The 25597-nt window shown below is 38.5% G+C and overlaps 1 protein-coding gene across 1 annotated transcript; it reads right to left on the bottom strand.

The window, feature by feature from the left end:
• Window positions 1-94: 94 nt before the first annotated feature.
• Window positions 95-17753, bottom strand: cds2 (CDP-diacylglycerol synthase (phosphatidate cytidylyltransferase) 2). Its single transcript, XM_067521405.1, has 13 exons — window positions 17418-17753; window positions 10524-10666; window positions 10234-10330; window positions 9825-9922; window positions 8863-9002; window positions 7694-7752; window positions 6971-7053; window positions 6680-6767; window positions 6424-6492; window positions 5405-5557; window positions 4955-5074; window positions 4587-4690; window positions 95-4018 (listed from the first exon to the last, which is right to left on the bottom strand). Exons 1-13 carry the CDS (start codon window positions 17487-17489, stop codon window positions 3883-3885), a joined length of 1362 nt encoding a protein of 453 aa, XP_067377506.1. The 5' UTR covers window positions 17490-17753; the 3' UTR covers window positions 95-3882.
• Between the last annotated feature and the right edge of the window lie 7844 nt (window positions 17754-25597).

Genomic DNA, 25597 nt, shown 5'->3' with positions numbered 1-25597 from the left:
CGGTAGTTACATGTAATGGAATCAATAGCGCATCTATTTCAAAATAGGGAAGGACACCAAGACGGAAGAAACCAGGCACACAAAGCAAACCACATGATTTTTCTTTTAAATATTTTAATGTTCTCTGAACTAAGGCAAAGCACTGTTTGGCAAGAAAGAGTACAACTTTTCTCTAAGCAAATGTACAACTCAACACAAACCATTGCACAGTTTAAAAAATGATATACTGAAATCATATAGTGTTATAAGAGAATCTATAGCCACAAAATAAAAGGTTCACAAAGGGGAGTCTAAACACTGTGGCACAGTCACAACTCCCATACATTCTGTCTAGAGGGTCCTGGCTGGACAGGATTGACATCAGCAAAGTGCCACTGTGTTGACTGAAAATGGCACAGAGGGGTTTTCCTGGATTAGATTAAAGATTAGATACTAAATACCTTATGTTCTGCCTTTCAGCCAATCTCCACTTTATTGGTCCTAGAATGTATCAAACAGCAGTGACAAAAGGTCAAAACCTGCTGCTTAGATGCAGCATCAGTGTCGACCACAGGAGCTCCAGCTCTCTCTAGTGGCTGTCTGTAACAACTGAGAAATGGCAGTTTCTGCAGGGCTAAAACCTCAAACACCAAAACCAGCCCAGAGTGGCTGACACCAGAGAAATATATACGAAATTGACGGCACCAATCCCCGCGCTACTTTCTGGAAACTTCCTGTCTGCTCAGAAGAAGCCAGTGCAGCACAGCACACTGCTCCTGCTTGCACTGTGACACACAAGCTGACACATGACAGCTACAAAAGAAAAAGTCTAGGAAACACACAAGTGCACTAAAGTCACAGCAACAATAAAAAGAGAAAAATATTTTTCTGCTATCTCAATACTCTTTCATATACTGTATAGCAATAATGAAACTTTAAATAAACACTCAACAGGTTTCTAAGCATCTTCTGAAATGTACAATATAGTCATTTGCTTACAGTAAATAAAATAAATACTTTAGGAAAGATAAAGGTAAGACTACTTGCACATTACACAAGTAAATACAAACTCAGTAACATTCAAATGCAACTAAACAAAACATGTAAATCCATGCATGTGTGTGATTTAAAATGGAATCAAATAGAACTGAAAAAAAAAATCATTTGGAGAAAATGAGGAAATTGAAAGCAAACTATTTGCATATTGACCCTGACGAAGTGAAGCACATTTGCTGCACACAGACAATAGCATGTTTATAAGCGGTTTTACACGATGACCATGGAGAAACACTTGCAGTAGATAATGACCTTCAAGCCCCTGCTACACTGACTACTGTATGTTCATATTGCTGAATAAAAAGACATTTCTGCCTGTTATATGTGAACACCTACAGTACTTCACCCGACCGCCACAGAGTTCGCTTGGCTTCACGGACACAAGAACAAACCAATTTTTTGATTTAATGAATGTGCAGACGTGATGAGGTGACTGGCTGATGTATGACAGGATGATTACAACTAAATTTTTGTCTATCTAATGAGTTGGACCAACATACGCTGGACCAACAAACCAGAACTGTATAATTAAATGGTCTCCACTTATATAGCGCTTTTCTACCTATTGGCACTCAAAGCGCTTTACACTGCTTCTTATTCACCTATTCACACACACACTCACACGCCGATGGAGGAGCTGCTATGCAGCTGGCCAACACTCACCAGGAGCGACTAAGTTGGGGTTCAGTGTCTTGCTCAAGGACACTTCAACATGTGACCGGAGGAGCTGGGGATCAAACCAGCTACTGGGGGATTGGTGTACGACTGCTCGACCTACTGCGCACATTCCCCCTATTATTAACGAGTTGGACACATCAATTACCAAGTCATTCAATCATTTGTAATTTAGGCTTTTAGAAATCTACTAAACTTTTTAAATTTTAAATACAAGCATAATCACATTTTTCTTTTCATTTCTTAAAAATATTAATCTCACAATTGCAAGAAATTTGCTGCCCAACTTTTCCATATTGGCAAATTTTAACAAAATGAAATTAATTTCTTAGTAAAAAGAATGAAACATTTTCGGCTGAGTCATTTAAGCACCGAGGAGGTGGGTGGATAAATGAATCAATGAAATTACTACTGCGCTTCCATGAAGTTGGAAACTCGCAAAAGCCAGATTAAACACAGATGCAGCAGATGCGGCGGTAAAGTGACTGTTAGTCGATACTACAATTCTTATCTCTGTAGTGTTGTTCATTTGTCCATTCTAAAATCAAAAGTGCTCCCATAATTGAATTGCAACCACTGTTTGAAACGCAGCATTACTGAGACGCTAATGACATCAATTTGACATTATTAGGTTCAGCCTTTCAAAAACTCCACAGCCACAGAAGGCAACAAGTAAGTGTTTAGTCTGAGTAGCACTTGTTCTTGCAGGTCAACTACAGACAATACCAAGATACTGGGGGTGAAATTAATTTAAAAAGTTTAAAAACCAGAAATGAACCAGGTAGTACAGAAACTTCAGCTTTTATATTTTATCAGGAAACCAAACACACACTTGCCTTTGGTACAAGTATCAAATAATCCTCAATGAAACCTCTGGGAATGACCATTTGTGTGTGTACAATAAGTGACTGTATCCAGATACATGTAAAGACAGCAGGCCAATTTTAAGCTAATGTTTCAGTCAAATATGTTCAGTTCTCCATTGATAGTCATATTCAGGGTTTGTGCTCTGAAACTGGAAGCACAATGAGGTCACAACTCACAGACAAAGGTGATGACAAAATCAGTGAGCCTGTTACAAATAGTGCAAACCCAAAAATGACACAAACAGAAGCCTTAATCCAACAACCTCAAACATCTTCCCGGGTATGTGGAAAAGCTGTAACAGCTCCTCAATTGTTGCAGATACAACACATGTACAGTACACAGAACGGGTCAAATACAAAAAAACAAACAAGAAAATTATCATGACTGTGTGTTTCTCTAAAATACAAGCTTTCTGTTTCTGCCATGAGACCTGGTGAAGGAAAGTGTGGTGCTGGTGTCCTAAGCACTGGCCTTCAGAGATCTCTTTAGATTCCTAATAACACATATTTTTGTGTGGAGCTTCATGTATAAAACTGCAAAAACTTGGTACTGTTCAACTGAAAGTCTGGATTAAACTTGGTTAGTTCCACCTCACATGCTGATAAGTAAAAACGTTAGATACCCCACGTCGCACGGTAACTTGGTAATATGTTGTCAGTGATTTGGCCGAGCATGAGAGGCTTTGAAATGACAAGTGAGAGCAAACACATGAAAAACACACACAAACACATGTGGCAGATGGCACAAGTGAATTGAGTCTGAATAAACAGACGCAGACATAACATTAAAATAAAACAGAACATAAAAAATATAAAACCCTCTATGTATAAATAAAACACTATCAAAACTTTCAAATTTGGGAAAGGGTGTAAATGGAATAACATCACAATGAGGACCAGGGTTGAGCAGTGCATTAAAACAAAACACAGTACAATTAAAATATTAACACATTAATTGAATATAGAGGAAATCTGTATACAGGTTGAAATGCACACCTGACCAGCACTTTAACAGTGCGAATAGACAAGTTTGATAAAATAGAAATGTGTACAGTATAGTAACTAACTAGCTCAACCTCAAACACTGGTGGCAGATTCACAGACTGTATAAACAAACATACACGACTCTCGAGTCCAAATAAAATGGAATGACCCAAAGCTGTAGATTTTTGTAGTTTTTCTTTTTTCTCTTATACGTGTTGTCGCTCACAAGTCTCCCAGAAGTCTGAAGCTGTGCAGAGCACCCAGGCGCTGCCCTCCTCTCTGGTCTCCCTCTCAGGGTGAGTTGATGTGGTTGCAGATGGCTCTAAGCAGCAGCTTCCTCCAGTGCTGGCAGCAGACCCTTCTCGGTCAGGTGAGTCTTCAGGGAGTTGAAGATGTGGAGCTGCTGATCTGCACGGAGAGCCAGGAGCTGCTGGATCACCTTGCTGGGGTTTGGGCCCCTAAGGGGTGTCATAAAAAATTGACAAGTAAAGATAAAATCGCCAGGACCTTTTATTGATCACTCTTAAATCACTAACCACTGATATTCCAATCATATAGCTGAGCAAGCATAACTAGGCCAGACAGACATGTTAGGCTAGGATTTTCTACATGTTAGAATAGTGTGCATAAATCTACACTAAAACAAAAAACTGGAGCAAAATTGTAAGAAATAGGTTTTATGGTTTTTATTTGTACTAACATGAGCTGAACCACTTATCATGGTTCGCTCGCTTGCTACAACAATAAACATAGTGAACTTTGTGTGTCTGAAATCTACCTATTTAATTTACACTGAGTAGTTCATTTAAAAGTGAACAGTCAATTGTACATTTACTAATTGTCTGTAATATTCTAATTTCTAAAATAGAGAGCATTGCATTTTGGGATTGTGAGCAGAAAGTAATGTGCATGTGTAGCTTCAGCATTCAGAGATTATAATAGAGAAGAAATGTTTGGGTACCAAGGACAAAAACTGACACTATAATAAGTACATGTCACACTTTATTACAGGTGCTGTGTTTTTACCTGATGAAGCTGGCGATGTATACGTTAACAAATGTGGCCATCAGGTACTGGCAGTCAAATCTGTCCATAATTCCACCATGACCCGGGATAGTGTTAGCAAAATCCTGAGGATAAAAGATAGAACTTTTTAAGCATAAAGTAAAGCAAAAAAGAAAGATTTGTGTTATTAATAGACATAAACAGTAATACAATTAGTTAAATAAATGTATAGATAGGAAATGTACACATGTGCAATTAAGCAAAACACACTATTTTTATCAGGCAGACTATGCAAATATGAACAGGAAAACACTCAGACAGCAGCAGCTGCTAACTGGAAGTTGGATGGTTATGTCCGGGGTCAACATAGTAGTTTCCTTCATTCCTACCTTGATCTTGAAGGCTCTCTTGAAGCCACTGGCAAAGAAGCCACCAAAGGGTCCCACAATAGAGGCGAAGGAAGACAGAGCAATGCTGTGGATCTGGAATGGATAGAGACGCACAGTGGTCTGTGGAGACAGAAAGGGATGGTTAGATTCAACCAGTCAACAGAAGCCAGCAGCTAAAAACCTTAAACCAGTGGTTTAATGTAGGACTGTTTGATGAATGGTTCACTCATAAGTCAGTACTTTTACCCCTTTTAGTCCATTTGGATTGCAATCCTGCATGGAGCATTTATACCATTAATATTAATTTTTAACATTAACGTTTTAACATCAACCTTACTTGCACTTACTGCAGCACATTGATATTTGATGATATTTTAAATGTAACTTTTGGAAACACAAAATCAAATAGATGAGTCCAGATCGATGAAGGACACTGCAGGTGAGTCTTACCCATCCAGTCACAGACTCCAGGATGCTGGGCAGAGCATAGTCCTGAAGCTGGAAGAGGTCAGATGGCTCACAGTCTACCTGGAATCTGTTGGAGTCGTTGTTGAACTCCACTGGACACACAAAGTAGCGGTAGCCAGCCATCACATAGGAGAGCTAGGAGGAGAGCAAGGACTGGTTACTATGCACAACATTACCAGCTGTTAACACATCTGAGGGTAAATGGCAGGGACTTTACTTATTAAAGCTTTCTATAGCCAGCTCATATATTACTGTGTCTCTCTTTCTTGTTGAATAAATGTAACTTTCTGTGGCACTGTTTGTTATTATTTGATTAATTTAATTTTTGTTTTTTGAATAATGTGAATAAAATTATGAAATTGAGATTAGTGCTACATGTGCTAGTCAAATGTCAAAGCCAGCAGTTCTCTAGAGTCACACCAGTTATGTACGTAGGCTGCACATGTTCTTTTGGCATTATTTTGTCATCTTCAGTTCCCGAACCTGCTATTTCTCCAGCTTGTTCACTGACAAGACAGTGTTGTTAGCTCTGGGATATGAAAATGGCAGACATCCTACCTACTCTCACTTTTCTTTGTGTGCAACCTTTATTTTAAATAATTAACAACATGTCTGCATAAAATTCTTAACATTGGCCGCTTGTACAGATATGGTGCTCTGTGTGTGTTTAAGGCATTTAGGGACTAAAGTGACTGTAGGTGAAACTGAAAAAACTAAGCTAAATTAGATTTTTGTTATGTAATCTTTAATGCAGACTTTAACAAATTATTATCATCTTTTGTCATGGTGATAAAATGTATCTGATCTGACACAACGTAGCCAGGCTCTGACCTACAGTAGGATGGGGAATTTAATCTTCCAATGAAACCTGATGAAAATGTAACATGGAAAAGTTGAGCTTCTTTAAGGATTTTAGAAGCTTTGGGAAAGTCCACACAAACACTAAAATTCTCTATTAAAAGCAAAGCTGTAAAAAAAAAAAAAAAAAAATCATATCGTACCATGATGCCAAACACGATAGTGGCGAACAATCCACCAATGAATCCCTCCCATGTCTTTTTAGGGGACAGCTGCAATGACCAAATTCAAGGCGTCGATAAAAGATTCACACACAGTTCAATCAAGTACTAAACAATATCTTCAATTAACCCATGTACATTTGTCAGTAATAACCTAAACCGCCATTCTAAACAAAGTGTAACAGAAGAATCATCTTTATACTGTAATTTGCTGGCACAAAAAACAAAACCAACCAACCTTGATGAGAGGGGTTCGGCCAAAGAAGAAACCAAACATGTAGGCCATGATGTCATTACAGATGACACAGGATATTGGCACAATGAACCTGTATCAGTCAAATGAGTCTACATCAGAACACTTTATGAAACAAGACAAGTGTGGTGAGACGATCTGAGACCGTAAGGACATTTCCAAGCTAACTAAGACTATTAAATGAAGATTATTGCATTTTAAAGTAGTAGCCATGGTAGGAGACAGACAGTTGCTCATTTAGTTCAGCTGTACAGCATAAAGGGTGTATATACACACCAGATCATCCCCTCAAACAGGTTGTGAATAATAAGATGAGACTGGGTCACCACGATCAGCAGGGTAACATGGGTCCAACCAAACTGTGAAGGCAATACAAGGAGATTAACCAAGTATATTTAAAAAGACATAACATTTTCTGAGACAAGTCATTTCCCAGTGATTGATTTCTTCAGGAAACGGACATGAAGATTATACACAGGGACACCACCCAGAGTTAACAATGAACAGCACAACATTTTTTAGTAGGAAAAACGGGGTAGTGGCAATAGTAACTAAACTAAATTAGAGACTAAATCAGTATTGTTCATGAAAATCATGGGGAGTTTAGTTTGACAAAAACTTGCTGTATTCAACATTCACTCAACTCCCTGCTCTAACAAACAGTAAAAGACAAAGGACGTGTACTGTAGCTGTAACCACCTGTGCTCTGCAAAACCATGTAAGGATAAAGATTGAGATAACACACGAGCAAAGGTCTCGCAAAGACCACGAGCACAGGTTGTCTCTCGGTTGGAAAAAAAAAAAAAAAGCCTGACACTAATGGAAGATACGCTCTGGGCACCTTTTGTGTTGATTAGATTTGCTGTTGCAGATTGCCTGCTCTTCTTTTGAAAAATAATCTGTGGCCCCATTTACTTGATGGACTGCATTTTAGCTAGACTCATCAATAAGGCAGAAGCATTGAGGCTATTGGCGTAGAGCAGGCAGAGTGCTTCTTACCATGTAGAACTGAAGGCGGTAGTGTTTCTTCACTAAACTCAGCACAAACATACAGAAACCTGTAACAATAGGACAAATAATGAATGAAACAAGTCATCAGACATAATTATAATTGTAGATGTAGTAAGAAGAGTAAGAAGCATCAATTCCTAATTCAGGTTGACTTTGGTCTAAATTTAGACTGAACTACTTCAGAAATAGCCCAATAATAATGTGCAGACATGAGCTGAGGACTGCTGGAGCCATTTCATTTATACTGTACACAAAACTGAGGTGAGAGTGCACCAGAGAGAAACGTTTAACCAATTATATTCTACCCTCTATAAAGTTGTTTGTTGTTTTTTTTAAAAATATCAGAATATTATCTCCTTCCCAGGTTTTACATAGTATCGACACAATTCAAAAAAATGTATTGTCACTACACCAATGTGAGGTTGGCCTATCACTGTTACCTTGACACTAGCAGGGGAGAGGCAGCAGCAGTCTGGTTGCTTCCCTCCTCACCACATCCTGTTTGGCATCTAATAGACCTGTTACACCCTGCAGTAAAGGAAGTGGGACTCATCTACCTAGCATGGCGCCGAAATAACTGACTAACATAATAAGGGACACCAATCTACATAAAAACATTACTTTATCACAGTTACTCATATTTCTCCTTTCCAGCACATTAATGTATCTGTCACTGCCATCTGCTGAGACAATAGCAGTTGAATTATATGATAGCAGTGTGAACATTCCACTCACATTAAATGTAAAGCATTTTATGTGAAAATTGTGCTAAGTTTGGTTTTCTTAGTCTAAGGACATGATTTGATAAAATAAAAGTTTCCCTTCTTTGACCGTAAGGTCATTCACCTAATTTAAGCTTGTTTCACCTTCGGATTAGTGTACAACAGAACTTTGGGCACTTGTTGGTAGGAAGTATTATTCATTAGAAAACTGTTTGGCTAGAGGTTGCCAACTGTATTCAAGTGTTTCAATTGTGTGCTAACCCATGGCCTATAAACCTGTCTTTTTAGTTCCAAGATAGCAAAATGTGACCTGAATTGATTTGCAGTTTTGTGGCCCACAGGCAACAAATTAACAACTGGAAAGGTTTCCTCATATCAATGTAAGATGGATTTGTGTAAGTTTCACTTTCATATTAACTGTCACCGTGTTTGTACCTGTGAGGTAGAGAGCAAAGGAGATAAAGCGGTGGTATTTGCTGAGGATGCGAAGCGGCTCCTCCCTTTGCACCAGTGTGAAGAAGTAATCAGTCACAGTCTCACCGTAGAAGAAGTAGTTTACACAGAGGAGGAAGTACCTGTGGCACAAAGGTTTGAAGCAAAAGTGCACAACTCACAGCTTTAATAACAGCAGTTAGTCTCTGGCTCCATGTAGAATGTGCAGCTGCAAGTGGTTAAAAGACACATCACATTTTAATTATATGGATTTGGAAACGTTTTGATTTTAAATTATCTTGAAATAAATACAGCCTGTGAATAACCAATTTTCATAGACTCACTTCTCTGCATAGTGAATTTCAATATTGTGCAATTCCACACTGCACTGCATGTAAATGTTTTACTACCTTCATCAAAAACATGGCAAAGTGAATGTCAGGTCTCCACTCTATTAGACTCTATCACACTATACAAGAGGTTTTCAAATGGTTTGACCTACCTTCTGACATAAGGCAACAGCACTGCATAAGGGAAGGCAGCAAGTGCATGCCCATGTTCCAAAATAGAAAGTTATTGTATTTGAGCCATTAAATTGTTTAGCAAAGTGGTCAGCAGTTGCAGCTGCAACCGTTTCCTGACACACAGCTTACAAAGGCAATTAAGGTTTCGACAACGGATTTGTTTCAGTTCTGTCTGTAATGAGGTCCAGAGCATCACAACTTGAAAACCCCTGCACTATCACTAAAACAACATTAATGATTTCTTTGCCATTTTCGCTGGTTTAATGATCTACAATCTACTTTAAGTTTAACACAGGTCTAATAGCAAACCTCATGAAGTCTGCAACAAAAATAAAACATGAGATAATACGTTTAGAGAGATGCAATCAAGGAAATTTGTTGTGCTTATGGCACCTCTCTAAAATGTATGAATGTTTGTGTACTTTATTAATACGTCCTCACCAGCTCAATGTCCTGAACCAGGGCAGGTGGTAGGAGTGATACACACTGTAGCCGATTGTGATAATCTCTTGGAAGCACTTGATCTGAACACAGAGGACCTACACAGAGAAACACGGCATCACTAGTTCTGAAATGATTGGAGAATCAGAAGTGTGTGTGTGTTTGCTTAATTATGCTGTGCTACTGACACAAATACAGCTGTGAAGGCTATTTCAACAGAATTCCCAGATGACAGAAGCAGCAATCTTGCATGATATTAGAGATTCCGAAACCCATGAGATTAATCTTTTATTTGTGTGCCAAAGTTGAAATGCACAGAACTTGCTGCTGAGAGCAATTATGAATCTCAACATGCTCCACAACTCGCTGTAGTTTTCACTTCAGTGAAGCTACAAATGTTTGTACTTACAATCATCATAAGCACCATTGGGCCCAGGTAGATAATGAAGAAGAAGAAGGAGATCATAGCTAATGTGAGGATGCCTCGTACCCACCAGTTCTTCCATCTGAAGGAGAGAGGGGAACAAATGCATGCATCTCACTAAATAACAAAACACAGAGCCTTTAGATAATTGGTTTATAGCCTCTAAAACTATAGTTTTATGCCTCCCATAAAAAATGCCACTAATGCTATAAGATATCTTTCACGGGTGCACACACACAACTTAGCAGTATGGTTTTCCCTTCACCAGAAATTACCTTGAGGAGAGTCCAGAAAGGGCCTTGTTAAGAACCTCAGGAGTGTCATCAGGAGAGACTGGCACCTCTGGGACCCCTGAGTCCCCCTTAGATTCACCGTCTGACACGCCCTCTTTTTCCACCCTCAGCTCACTGTCTGAGCCCTGACAGACATTCAGAGGAGAAATAAAACACTGATATTTCAAAGCAAATTCTATAGATCAACGACTTTAGGCTTGTTCCTTCAGGGTTTTTGTGCCAATTGCCCTTCCTGCCGCATACGCAGCCTTCTGCATCTTCGGAGAGTTTTGTGCATTAAATTCATGTGTGAAAACTATCCCAGGTGTATTTTTGATGGTCTTTCGTGTCACATGATGTCAGCCTATCAGATGTATATCATTCAAGCACTGACTCATTCCTTTTATTTTTTTTTGAATGAATGCTCACTCCCTCTGCTCAGAGTTACCTCAAAGTAAGCAGCTCCACAGCAGCATTGATGGCCAAGAGATAAAGAGAAGCGTAATGTGGTGCTATTTTTCCCCCAAAATAATGCCACGTGCTTCGTCAGCAAAAAAGTGGTGCCACATAGCAGCAATCCCTCCAAATTCTCTTTAAGTGTAATTAAACAAATGAAATTATCATTTTGCATTTTTTTGTTGAAGACGATGTTGCTGCTGATGTTGATAATGATGCGACGATTATGTTGCGTTATGATGTTTCACAGGCTTCATGCAGGTTTGTGAGCGATAAATTAAAAAAATGTTCTACTCATTTGTAGTCTAATAATTTTTATTATAATTGGAATAAAGTTATTAATGAACACTGTGCAATCACTTTGTTTTCCTGCTATTGTAACGGTATCGTATCGCTACAAAAGTATCATAATCTAATCGTAAAGTATCAAAAGGAAAAAAGTTGGCATTGCCCATCCCTACAACATACACCCCACATATCCAAGACGACAAATATATTTGGGTAAGACACGAACAACATAACCGGAAAAGCAACTAGAGGCGATCAGCTGCAGCACCACTTACAGTCAAGGTGCCAACATAGACTCCACCCACTGGCTAAACCTCAGCTACACAACATGTATCTGAAACAACACTGCTACATAATGCAACAGAATAACCCACAGAACAGAACTCCCACAATCCCTAGCGCTTAGAAGTCTCTCCCCCTTGGTCATTCCCCTTGGGTCGCTGCAATAATATAACATAATATAATAAAAAAGATAATTCATTTTTATAAAAATGTAAATTCATCAATCATATATTTAAATATAATTCAAAGTTTGCAGTGCAGGGCATTATTCCTTCACCCCAAAACAGCCCAGTCTTAACTGGTAATTTGTGTTTTATAGACTCATAATATAACGTCTCTCGACTAGTTATTTTAGCTTGTTCCATTCAAGTTAAAGGAACGTGGTGCAATATACATTTTCCTCAGTAAAGACTTTAGTTTAAATACTGTAACAGAATAGACAATTGAACATGAAATCAGTCACTTTCACTGATCGCTGTCCTCCTCCGTCAGCTGCTGATGGGAACTCTGCTGACCGCTACTTCGATTATGTCGACATGTCGCCCCACCCCTACATGTGTAACACAATTACCAGAAAAACCAGAAAGTTCTACTTTTATATAGTATAAGTATTTTCATTAAATGTTTTTAAAATAGAACCTTCTTTCATTTTTATACCATCTGTGTAAGAGTAGTAAAAGGCTTAACAGTCAAGCCGACAGTAAATACTATTTACAGTAAACCGCAATTTAGCCTCAAGCTAAATCATGATACTGTTGCAAGGCTCTTGGTATTTTAACCATCACATCACACAAAACATATCTTGCACCATTCTCCCTCAGCATATAATTGCAAAAGCAGCTCCTCATAAATTAAGAAATGTGCATTGTTTTGTGTAACTTCATTCGAACTAAACTGTCAGCACATCGCTCTATGAGTATGTCACTGTGTGAGCAGTAAGCTTATTCTAATCACCATTTTTACACTAATATTAAAATTTTAGTGCTTTTTTTCAACATTTGTGATTTACAATTTCGCTGCAATGATCAGGTTTGGCTATATCAAAGGCGCATTAATGTTTTTATGTGAACTCATTTCACAAATCTAACTGATAAAGCTACAGTGTGTCACTTGAAATAAGCTGGAAAATTTATGGTAAGGATCTGCCAACAGCTTCTGTGGTCCAGACGCAATGCAAAGATATTAGGTTCTAAAAAGTGTGAGCAAGGCTTGCCCTTAAACCCATCAGAGGATTTCAAATATTTGATTACTTAATTTTAGAGTATTCTCATTTATTGTCATCTGATAATGAGCACAGTAGATCAGAGAATGTTGATTTCAATTCTCATGTTGGCTTCTGAACTAGGTTCTTACTAAAACCATTTAAATAAAAATGTCCTGTCAATAGCACTAAACAACACAAAATAGTAAACTCAACTTATTACATTGGTCAGAATTTAAATGCTGTGTAAACCTTAACAGTTGTACATTCTACCAATCCTACTAATGCTCAGACTCAACTTGGCTGAAAAGATGCAACAGAACATTAAAGTGAACAGTGTTTTTGAACCTGCCCCCATATGTTACCGCTTCTACAGTGAACTTGCAGTCATTTTTAAACCGTGCTTCTTTAATCTCACACATATGTAAACAAAAGCAGAAGATTTGTTAGATAAAATGGTGTATGTTCACAAGTACATTTTAATCTGTTCCACTAGCTGAGTAAAAATAAATATACAGTTCGCTGAACTCTGTCTTTATAAGCTTTTACGGTTTTCCATCAGATGTGCTTTATGAACCACAATTTTAATTTATTTTAAAGTATTTTACATGTGTGCTTGGCACAACATACATGGTATAATGCTGGCAAGACTGAGGCTAAAGCTGCAAGTTCCTGATAAAAAGTCAATATCCTCGTTCTGATTCATGTTGATGGCATATAACAAAAGAGCAGCATTTCTCTTACACTGCTAGTAGGACAAAACAGAAAAAATAAAAACTTAGCCCAAACTAATGGTGGTGGCTAAATAGTAGCTGAAATAATGGCTCCCACATATGGATTAATCAGTCCTGAAGACATATTTAACTTGTAATACCACATAACAATCTGTCCCTCCAAGAATTTGCAATGTTGCAACCACAACAAATAATCAATCCCTCATAAATTCTGGGGACCCTTTATATACATACATATATCACAACGTATTTAGAAAAGCTGTCTATTCAGTCCCTCCAGGTTTTCATAATGTGTAGTTAGGTGCAGAAGTGTTCATCCTCTCATTATAAAGTGGAAAAACTTGTAAAACAAATAATATTTATCATAATGCTATTTAGTGTACATTACATACATTAGTGCTATTAAGTTAGTACAAATCTTCATTGATCAGTGAAAATGTTCATTTTTCTCTAACTTATCAAGAGAAATGGAAACTTTTGCATTAATTTTGTTAACATTATTTTACTGTAACTTTTTTCAATACAATCCTTGAGCATTTTTGGTACTTCTGAGGAGACAACATTTATACTAGCTAAATGTCCCTTATATTGAAAATGCATGCAGGGGGATGCAAAATTAACATTATAGAAATTCTGAAAATGAAATTAGCACAAAGGTTAATAAAAACCTAACTTCTGCTTCCTTTCTTTCTGCCAACTAGCAACCTAAAAAAAGAAATCTGCCAAAAACATCTGCCAAATGATTAACTGTAAATGCACCAACGCCCTGTGCACACTGCTTCTACATGTAAAACACTCGAAGTTTGAAACACCTGCTATGATTGGACAATATGCAAAAGTGCTAATTAACAAAAAAAACCGAAGCATCCCTCTCATAAGCACATTGTGTGCCCCATAATCGCAAATACATACATACACAGTACACTCACTAAACATCTTCAGCGATATCACATATTAAGCAAACTGTGTAATGTATTAGGCAAATAGTAGCAGGTCTGGCAGAGCATGGTTGTATGTAGGCGACTAAACACAGCGCCATTCTCCGTCCATATTGTTGACTTTTCAAAACCATCTGTTTACTGATGGAGGCCTGTTTAATACATAGTGATCTCTCTATGGCAACTATGATTGAAGGATGGATGTCATCAAATGGTGCCAGTTAGTCTCACCTGCAGCTCCTGATGAAAACAGCGGGGTTTCTTCAGGTCACTTAGTCATTTTACTTTTCACCACCATCTCACTGACCCCTCTGTTGCGTGTGACCAAATTAGACTTGCGGCTCTCACCTTCACACAGCAGATGGCTGTCTTGCTGTTTTAAGAAAACCACACAGTCTCACACTAGGGTTATAACACCTAACAGATGTTAATTTCTTGAACTGTCAAATTCCTTCGATCAATATAGCTTTTTGCATTTTGCCTCAATTTGTATTATCATTTTACAGTGTTATTCCAGCCAAATTCTACATGCTTAATGTTACAACGGTGACAACAAACACGCTCACACCAGACTGGGAACATTTCTTCTATGATACAAAAATATACAGATTTTTCTGCTTAGAATCTAGGTGCGAATTTTTAATTAACCAGGTCACAAAATGGAAAGCCTACTTTTAAAAGTGACATTAGCTGCCAGTAGCCACTAATGTTAAGTAGTAGAAAAAGAAATGAAAGTCTGCATTTATAGGAGTATAAATGCTGTGACTTCTCTTCAGGTAGAATAGGTAGATTAAATCTTTCTTTTGGCTGCTTTTGGCTTCACTTCCTCCAGTTCAGAATTACTCTTTTCTGTGTCACCTTTGTGTGCGTTTTTATCAATACACTGCTGCATCTGCACGCTGGTGTAGAAAGCTGCTTTGTACTGCAAAAACATTTTTTGCATCAGTACAAAGGTAGGACATGTTCTGAACGGAGATGAGCGCCGATCAGCCATCTCTCTGGATCGTCAATTCTAAAAGCAACCACGACATTTCTTTTCATTAAATTATAGGAAACACTCATAGAAACTTGCACCGTCTGTAGTGACACAAGCGGAAAGTAGAAGCATACACAGACCTACTCTGCGCCTGCTGGTTTCTATGGAGACTATATCCGTCATTCAGGATACTTGAGTTTAAAAATAGGTCTCTCTCTCTCGCTCGCTCTCTCTCTCTCTCTCTCATCTATTTTGTTCATCTTCAAATTGTTTAAAAGTGTTAAAGGTTACCACAAATATGCTGTAAAGGCCTAAATCTTTAGAGCTTTTACACCAAGCCATCTGAATCCAGAAGAGTATTTCTTCCCCAGAACTAGAGGAAAAGAGGTTTGTCATCAGTTTTTTAGCCGCGTTGTGCTTTGAGCTGATTAGACACAAATATTTTCATGACCATTTTGAAAGGTTTAAAGATCACGTGTGTTCAGGTGGTCATTTCAACACAAATCTGTCCTTAGACTGTACACTAGTTCGGTGCTCCAACTCAATTTTTAAGGCATCTTCGAATTGGTAAAAGAAATGTGAACTGGATTTCACTTTATGCCTGTTTTACGCAAACCACCATAAAAATTGATATCAACTGATATCCTTATTTCATAAAACTATCTATTTTTTAAACATGTTAATCTATAGATCATGCAGGTAATACATTGTATCTCGGGCAGAAGAATTCCATTTCCCCCTGCTACAATTACTACATCACTGGAATTGGATCTACTAGGATGGCAGTGACAATGATCATGAATGTTTACCTATTTATAAGTGACAGGACAGTGAAACCCAAATCTGACATTCAACAGCTTATTTAAAAGCAAATTAAAGACATAATGTTAATTTCAGTGATAAAATACATAAACTAGCAATATCTTCCCACTAATGCTAAAGAATCATCTTCATTAAATGCTGTATTTTCCACTATTCTGAAGCACATCAGAGACCAGAGAAACAAAATAAAACTCTTAAAATAAAACTGTAAATGCACAAACAGTGAGCATCATTGATAAACCATTATTCCCCTGACATGTCCATTGTGGCTTGTTGCAGAGATGTGGCTAATGCCTCGACATCTGGTTTAAGCAGTTTTCCTATTTTTAGTAATCATGTCCTCCTCCTGGAAACATCTCCACATCCATCACACCATCACCAACACGCCCCTCTTTTGGCTCCAACTATTCACTGGCTCATCCATGTTGACAACACATTTATCAAACTTCACTTTTAATATAATATATTTTTTTTATAATATCGTATCAGACATAAACATGTCAAGCTAGAGCTGTCACAGACTGGGCCGCAGTCTGCGTGTTTTGGCATTCGTATTGTAAAGTAAATACTTGATTTGAGCTTATGCAGCTGGAGAAGCAAATAGTTTTCTAACAACAGCAAAGAGCGTCCTCAGCAGTTATTAAACAGAGGCTCCACTTTCAGCTTCCTCTGCTTTTTTGTAGCCCGTGTTTGTGGCTAGCAGCTAAATGTCTACCGTTGACCGAACATTTAATGTTGCTGTCCTTTCCATAAAATAAAGAAGCCAGATCGAGTACAACTGCACATGCTTTAATAAGGACAAATAACTGCTCTGCATGTCGGCATTTGCTCCGTAAAAATCGCAGGACTAAATTCAATACATTTTTAACTTTAGCATTTGTTTTCTGCACGAAACACACCCAGGAAGACGGTACGTAGCATCAGCCAATCAAGTCCAATATTTGAGTAGTTTGGTGGATGATTTGTAGAACGCAATTTCAGGGGCTTGTACCAACATTTAAATTATAGCAATTGTTCTTCTAAGTAAGCGACCTTACATTTAACAATACATTATTAAATGACGCTTTACGTTGATCTGACGCGCATTTTTATTTGGCTATAGTTACACAAGCTACTAAAGTGAATGTCTTGCAATAGCTAGCGGGCTACCTAGCATTAGCATCGCTTCCAAATGGAAGGACTGGTCCTGGCTAACGTTACCTTGTCCTCTGACGGCTGCTGTTGTAACGGTGGCTCGGTGTCTCTGCCTCCACGATGCCGGAATTCTGTCATCTTAGCAGAGCGAAGGTCCACACACAAACCTGTTATTTAGCTTGGCAGATATACGGATACGCTTCAGTCTAGATTTTCCACAACACTTTTCACACGAAAACCCCAGATTTTGTCAAGTAAGCGGGAATAAAACTAAAATACAACTTCCTGTTTTCAAAATAAAGCCAGTGCCACAACGATTATACAGCAAAGGCTTTCGGCTTGTCCCTTCAGGGGTCGCCACCGCGGAACGTGTTCCGCACGTTGATCTGGCACGAGCTTTGTTTTTTGGTTTATGTGTTTGCTTGTTTTTTTTTTTACGCCGGATGCCCTTCCTCCCGCAACCTTCCCATTTTATCCGGGAGGAAGCCACTAGGCCCCCTAACGTTTATAGAAAGTATAATGTAAACAATTACACCTAGACCAGTTATGGATGGAGCTGATTAAATGATCTGCAGAAGTGCATCCACCTCAGGATGGAGATAAAATCAGATGTAAATAGCCAAATATATAAATAAATTGCCAAACAGGGAGGGATGTTAAACGCTGTTTTTCAGAGCACCCACAGTTTGCTGTGTCCTATGACTGGTATATTTTTTTACATTTGCATTATAACACTGGCTTTTTAGCTGATCTTTAACATTATAATGGCTTGTGTACCCTACTCTAAAATGCCATATTCTCTTCTTTGTTTACTAGCCTTTCCTTTGAAATACACTGAAATATAAATACAATGATATAAACATATTTCTACATTTGCAAACAGCCAATGTGAGATAAAATTTTTAAGGTGCATCTGCTTGATTTCAGTAATATTCTGGCTAATTTAACATTGTTCTCAGAGTCCAGTGACGTCATGGTGGCGTGAGCTTTGTGCAAGTGAAATACTGTGTGATGTTTTGAAGTGTTGCGAAATTTTACGTCATGAAACAATACAACATCAGTTTGTCTCAGAACTCGCATTTCTGAGACAAAGGATTTGAACTTAAAACTATGCTTTACTTAATTTGATAAAAGGATCAATGCATTTTGTGCCCCGGTCCCAACATTAGAAAGCATTTCAATTTTAAATGTTGATTTTTTTAAATCTCTTCCTGTTTTTGAGGCCTTTGAAAATGAATTGTCCATCTTAACAAATTCCCTAAGCCATGTCATCAATAATAACACACAGAAACCACTTAATTTCCTTAAACTGTATTACAAGTAAACCCCTCTTACAATGTTGTTTATTTATTTAATTAGATATTTATTTACTTATTTACATTTCATTTCCATTATTGTATTTTTTAAATATAGTTGTTATTATTTCTATACATACTAAAGAAGCAGTCATGTTCTTATTGGTGTTAAGTAAAAGTATGTTCTGACTGAAAATGCCTGTTTGTACTAATGTTTTCAATAAAGAGAGAAAGGAAAAAAGTTGTAACCGGAACTTGCCTGTTTCCATTACATTCTGAAGGCCTAATTCAACATAAGTATATTAATTACGATTTAACACGTCATGTTACTGGGAGCATAAATCTATCGACCATATGTTTTGAATGAAGACATATGTCATGCTGTGGGCCAGTGTGTCTGGCTGATGTGTATTTAATCCTTTTTGGGCAACAGTGGGGGCCATGACACAGACAAACAAGCAATTAACATTAACATCAGTCAGTCAACTGTCTTTGTTGACCAGAAGGCTTGATGGTAAGTTTTTTGAAAATGATCTGCATTTTACACTTTTAACACCAAGTGGCAGTACAAACTCACTATAATTGTGTGTGTGTGCGTGTGTGTGGCCTGACAGAAGCCGACAGTCATAAATACTTAATATCCCACTTCTGTTGCAGCAGGAGGGAAGGGAGGGTAAACATTAGAGTCCAAATACAACAGTTCAATAGTCTCTGGCACCTTTTTGTAGGGTGATCCCTTGTTAGTCAATGATAAATAGTATTAACAAGGCTGTGAAAAAGCCCAGTTATTTAGGAGTGAGACAGCTTACATTTTCAAACCTATAGCAGACAGCAACCTGGTCAATCTGAAATAAATCTTTAATATATGTATAGTATGACATTGGAATGCATATTTTGTTACCTCTGCACAGACTTGCATCCTTTTTTTTGATATTTGCAAACATACATATTTTGCGAGCAGCGTGGTGGTGGGTGCTGCCACCATTTGCATGTTCTTTCTTCTGGGTACTCCAGTTTCTTCCACAGTCCAAACACATGCGTGTTAGGTTATTTGGTGACTTTAAATTGTCTGTGGCTGTGTGAGTATTAATGACCTGTCTGTCTGTGTCTGTATGTCTCTGTGTGGGGCCTAAAAATAGACTGGTGACCTGTACCTGTGCCTCCTGAACCCTACCTCTCTAACCAGTGGCAGCTGGGATCGGCTCCCCGCAACCCTAAGTAAGATAATGATAATGGATGTTAAAGATAATGGATGGATATTAATACTAGTGGTTCTAATATTGTCATGGAGGACAAGATTCAAGATGGCCATTCTGAGCAGTATTGGCCTAAAGAAAGTCTCTCCTAGAAGTACCACTTTAAATCTATTAGTCAAATAAAATGAGAGTATCTGCATTTTACTTCAAGTAAAGAAATAAAAGTACTCCACTAAGAAAACAATGTGGCAAAACATGTACAGTAATTAATAAAATATTATATAATTAATATATATATTAATATATATTATAGTCCACCAGGTGGTCTTAATGTTGTGACTGATGGTGTATATTCGATGAAAATTAGTCATTGCTGTAGATATCTCACCTGAATTACTTCATTAACTTCCATTTTACCTACATTGTCCCATTATTGTAATGTTGTTTTAACTGAAAAGAATGAAGAATTTTTCTATTACATATTGTTAAGATTCAATAATGAACCTGATGTTAATATCTTATTGGCCTTTTAAAAAATATTTTCTATATTTATTAAACTTTACTTTATTATACTTTACATTAAGTCTCTATATATCATATTTAAATTATTTAGTTTAATCTGTTGCTGTTTACAAAAACTATTTGGTATTAAGGTATTAAGTATTAATAAGTTATTTATGCCCAACCACCATCCAAATAATTAATTACATTTTGTATGACTTGCACAAAAAAAGAAATAGTATTTTGGAAGAAACATGACATATTATTATTGCTGTTTTTGGAAATGTGATTATTCACTGTGGTTTAAAAACATTCTAAAAACACAGCTTCTAAAAAAAATGGAGCAATGACAGAGCAGTTCTGTTAGAGCAAAAAAGACAACAGGAGGTAAATGTTTCAAAAACATTAGCTTGACAACAAGGAAACCATTCCACTCACTAACATACCCACCCACCAAAGGATTATGACTGCAGTGTTTCTGACTCTGTTCTGTTGGCGGCACTTCATCCTTGCTGCAGTTTGAAGCCTCTGACATTGTTGAGCTGTGCTGCTCAGCAGACTGCACATGTACTTCGATACCATGTCCACTTCTGTCAGGCTGTAACTGTCATACCTGTGGTGCACAGTCAGTCTGCTGCTTCTGTTGTCTGTGTTCTGTGTGTTTCAGGCAGAAGAAATTTTGGCTGGAGCTCTTCAGCAGCTCCTCCAAAACTGCGGGGCACTGGGACATCTGCAATGCAGAAGTCTATATATAGCAATGAAATTACTGGGAGAGAGAGAGGGGGGCGAAGGAGAGAGAGACATCGAGAAAGAGATGGGGTGAGACATAAAGGGAAAGGACAAGACAGAGAGAAGCAGTGAATGAAATGACTGAAAAAAGTGATGCTTGAACAGAAAAGGAGCTGGGGAACAATATAAAGCCAACAAAAAGCAGCATATTAAAATGTTTTTCTTAGCTAAAAGCTAATTTTACAGCGTCCCTTATAAAAGGTTTATTCTTAGCTTGAGCAAACGGAGATATTATTATATACTTCACTTGTAAAACCACTAGAACCACCTCACCACTCAGGACGTCAGTATTTGCCACGGCAAGGTCACCGACGAGTGTGTTTGCCAGGCTCTCTGTGTTTAACTCACTTAAAAGAGGAAATATACTGTAATTACTTTTGGACTCGCAGCAACAAGAACAGTGCAGGGTGGTTGTTAAATGCTGAAGCTGAGAATTTATTACTTTATCTCAAAGGGTCCCAGGAGGGCAGTGGAGGAGGATGAAGAGGAGGGGAGAACGGATCAATTATGTATGCACCTCCACAACAACAGAATCTGCTGACAGCAGAGCTCAGCATACTCACAAAATCAAGGACAACTCCACAGGGCCGGCCAGGCCGGTCACAGGCCTGCAGAGCTGTGGGACTGATCTGATTCTTGAATTTTTATTTAATCTGCCCCCTGACCCTGATCCCTGTGTGATTGCTGCAGTGGTCCCTGTCAAGTCTTAACTCTCCTGGTGTCACTTAGGAAAGATAGAGCATCAATCATTAAGCTCCAGAAAGCACAGAGAGCAGGCAGACAGCAACTGAGGTATTGAGCTGTTTTAAAGAAACATGAAAGAGTTTTTTTTGTTTTGTTTTAGTTTTTTTTTTTTTTTTGTCCTTTCGGCTTATTATCCCATAAGTTCAGGGTCTCCACAGCGGATCATTGTCCACATGTTGATTTGGAACAGTTTATTTATTTATTTTTTAACGCCAGATGCCCTTCCTGACACAACCCTCCCCAATTTCTACCGGGCTTGGACCTGCACTGCACAGCTGGGGAGGGGAATGGGCTGTTAGCGCTTCAGTGTCTTGCCCAGCGACACTTCGACATATAGCCGGGGCCGAGGATCAAACCACTGACCCTTTGGTTCGTAGACGACTGCCTTTACCATCTGAGCTACAGCCGCCCCACTAAAACATTAAAGAGTATTTTAGCACTATTCAGAAATGGAGCATTTTACTTCAGACGAGACCCATCAATGCTAAGCTTCAGGAGTGTGCTCTTTTATACTTGTAACAAAAAGTCAAGGTGTATTAACTATTGGGGGGATCTGTGCCTCATCATCTTGTGATGATGTCGTCTGACTGCTGCAGTGGTCAGGATGGTTTAACTGCATGCGTTTTGTTTGGCTAAAAAATGATTTGCAATACTAAAATTGGATGGAGATGGGAAGGACGAAAGGTGAAGAAAAGGGACCCTACTTGGAGAAATTACACCAGTAATTTAAAGAAAGCACAATAATACGGTTTTCCAATGGCTCTATGCAAAATCTACTAATTCAGGTCCAGTCATACTCCCAAAGTGGCAGAAGCCCTGATGTTTTGTGGCAATGCTTTTCACAGTCTGACAGAAAGTCAACAACAGAACTCCAACCCAACAACAGTAAGGCAGGAAAATTCTCTAACCACTGTAAGCAGGCGTTGGTAAACAGGCCCCATCAATCAGACGATGACACCTGTCTCCCAACAGCAGTGTCACAGTGTCCCTGAGTTCACCTGTTTGGTTTCTGTTTACCTGTCGTGCTTCAAAAGTAACCTTTTACATTGGTGCTGTTTACGCCACAGTTTTATTTGAAACTATTAAAGGAATAGTTCCACTCTGACATTCTGACTCTGTCTGACATATCTCTGTCTCTTGGGAAATGGTAAATATGAAAATATAACCCACCACCAGCCTTCAGTCAGCGGAGCTTTTTTTTTAATTTGCAGTTTTTAATAAACCAACTAATGTGAAGAGCATATCGTTTCATTTCATTTCTGTCATTTTCCTTGAGTCAGTTCTATCTTCCAATTGAATCTCATGAAACAGAAACACTTCGTCTCATAGCTCTTTGCTTTAATCATCGGATACTCTTTGATATGTAGTGTTGACTATAGCAATATTTCAGGATATGGCTCTGCTCCTCGTGTTACATTTTGTAAATGTTTGGATGTAACGTTCAGGTAAAACATTATGTTTAGTAAATAACTATCATGTGACTTAGTGTGTTTTATCACCCAATTTGAAGCCTGCCTGCATGTGGAGCAGGCACCAACTGGCCAATGGTGCTAATAACCATCTGAAGTAGTTGGTTTTAGGTGCTAAATCCTTCAATCATACTTGGAAAAAGTAATCTGATACTGCAACTATAGATTGATTGTTGTGTGTGTGTGAAAGAGAAAGAGAGATAGAGAGAGAAAGAAATACAAATTTGCACTTAAACTCAGTACAAAGATGCTGTTCAATATCCTTATCTCTAATATAGGGTTGTAGTTATCTGTCTCTATGTCTTATTGATTGTGCCGACCACACTCGGGAAAGATTTTGCAGCAGCTCTTTCCTTTGCTGTATCTCGTTGCATTCTCTTTTTTTGAACCTCAGTTGTGCTCCTTATCATCTAATACTGTAGTAAAAAACATTTGTCCTTGCTGTTTTCCTCTGGCTTTTCTGACACTTTTATTGATTGTCTGTTAGTGCTGATAATGTTTTTTACCCACTGTGTTTCTCTTCCCTACCACACACACACACACACACTTACACGCCTACAGCCTGTGAGCAGGGAAATGAACAGACTCAGGTGGTGATGAAGTTGTTGCTGGTGACAGCTGTGCTGGCGGGGAACTGCCATCCATCTTAGCTCTGCCCCATCCTTCACCTCTGGCTGTGGAAAGGAAGATACTGAGATGAGCTGACGATAACACCCAGCTAACATTATACAGCTGCTCCCATTTATGAGAAGGAATCGACTGTAGCCTGAAGGCTGAGGAACCAACAACACAGTGTGTATTTCTGATGTGGAGATTAACCTGAATAAGAAGACACCCCTCAAATAGCCAATGCTGTCAATGTGCCTATGAGCAAAGAACAGAGCCTTCAACTCACTTACATTAGTGGTAACTGATACATCAGCAGGTTTTTTCCACAGAAGTTTTTTTTTAAATATGACAGGAACTGCACAAGTGCACAAAATAAAATCAGTGATGGCTGGATTCCATTTAGCTTATTCTATTTCAGGATCCGCAATTGTGCTGACTCTTTGCTTTTAAGGAGACGCTCACCTCACTGCTACTGTAAGTCCTACAAAAGACAGTCACATGACAGACAGGCCAATGCACCAAAGCTGGATTTCAGTAGCCTCTGACTACTTAATTAAATTACAAGAAGAAAAACACAGTAAAACTGTTTTACTTTCAGGGACGAGGGTGCAGCCAGACCAAAATAAAGTATCCAGCCATGTCTCAGTGTACCCCAAATCAGTGATGCGAGTTATTACAAAACACAGCTTACCAGTAATTGAACAATTATTCATACACATTTCAGTAAATTCTAGATTAATGATAATGACTTTTGATAAAACACTGTTTAGTTTACAACTTTCTGAACTGCTTTCTGTCCCCTGCATTTAGCCACAGCATGCATATCAATTTCACCCAGCAGGTTGTGGTTTGACTGCACCATATTTCCCCTTGTCATGGCAGGAGGCACTGCTCTAATTGGCTGTCCAACTCTGCCCATTGTGATGCATTATTCTCTGCTCACCAGCGTTTTTAAGTGCCCCTTAGGTGTGGCAGGACCCACCCCAGCACCCACTGTGGAAGTAGTAACCTGCCAAATTGACTCATGTTGTGAGACCACAATTTGGAAGCGACAATAAACAACATGGGTGGGGATGTTAACATTACGTGTGGGGTTAAACTGGCTTACAGCACTGCATAAAGTTATGAAGTATACAGTGTTTTATCAAACTCATCCTGCGTGAGCCCTGAGTGTAGCTGTTACAATCACTGTAGCCTCTGCTTATACATTTTCCCAGTGCAAACATCATTTCCTATAGAGAAGCGCAGTCCCACTCCCTCGCTTGATATCACTGTATTATAATTTATGATTCAGTCACATTTAACTCTGAGTAAAGTGAAAGCAGGTCACTTGCACCGCCAGAGGCAAATTCCACTTAACAATGGGAAGCAAAATCTGTTTGGACTGTGTCACAACCCATAGTAGTGCCGTAGCCTCTGCCCCCAGTGGCTTTCCAAGCTTGCCTAGTAGACCCCTTCCTGCAGTTCTGGTGGGCTCAGCTGACCACGGTGCACTGTAATGGATGCACAGTGAAAACAGAAGAAGTGTACATACCAGTTTAGGAAAAGGATGTTATAGCACAACACTGCTGCACTGCTACATTTGGAGATTTGTTGCCGACAGTAGATGGGATGATACCGCATGTCAAAAGTGCTACTCAGTG

The sequence above is a fragment of the Channa argus genome, chromosome 11 (genome assembly GCF_033026475.1).
Source record: "Channa argus isolate prfri chromosome 11, Channa argus male v1.0, whole genome shotgun sequence".
Classification (NCBI taxonomy): domain Eukaryota; kingdom Metazoa; phylum Chordata; class Actinopteri; order Anabantiformes; family Channidae; genus Channa; species Channa argus.
This window is presented reverse-complemented; position numbering and strand designations above follow the sequence as displayed.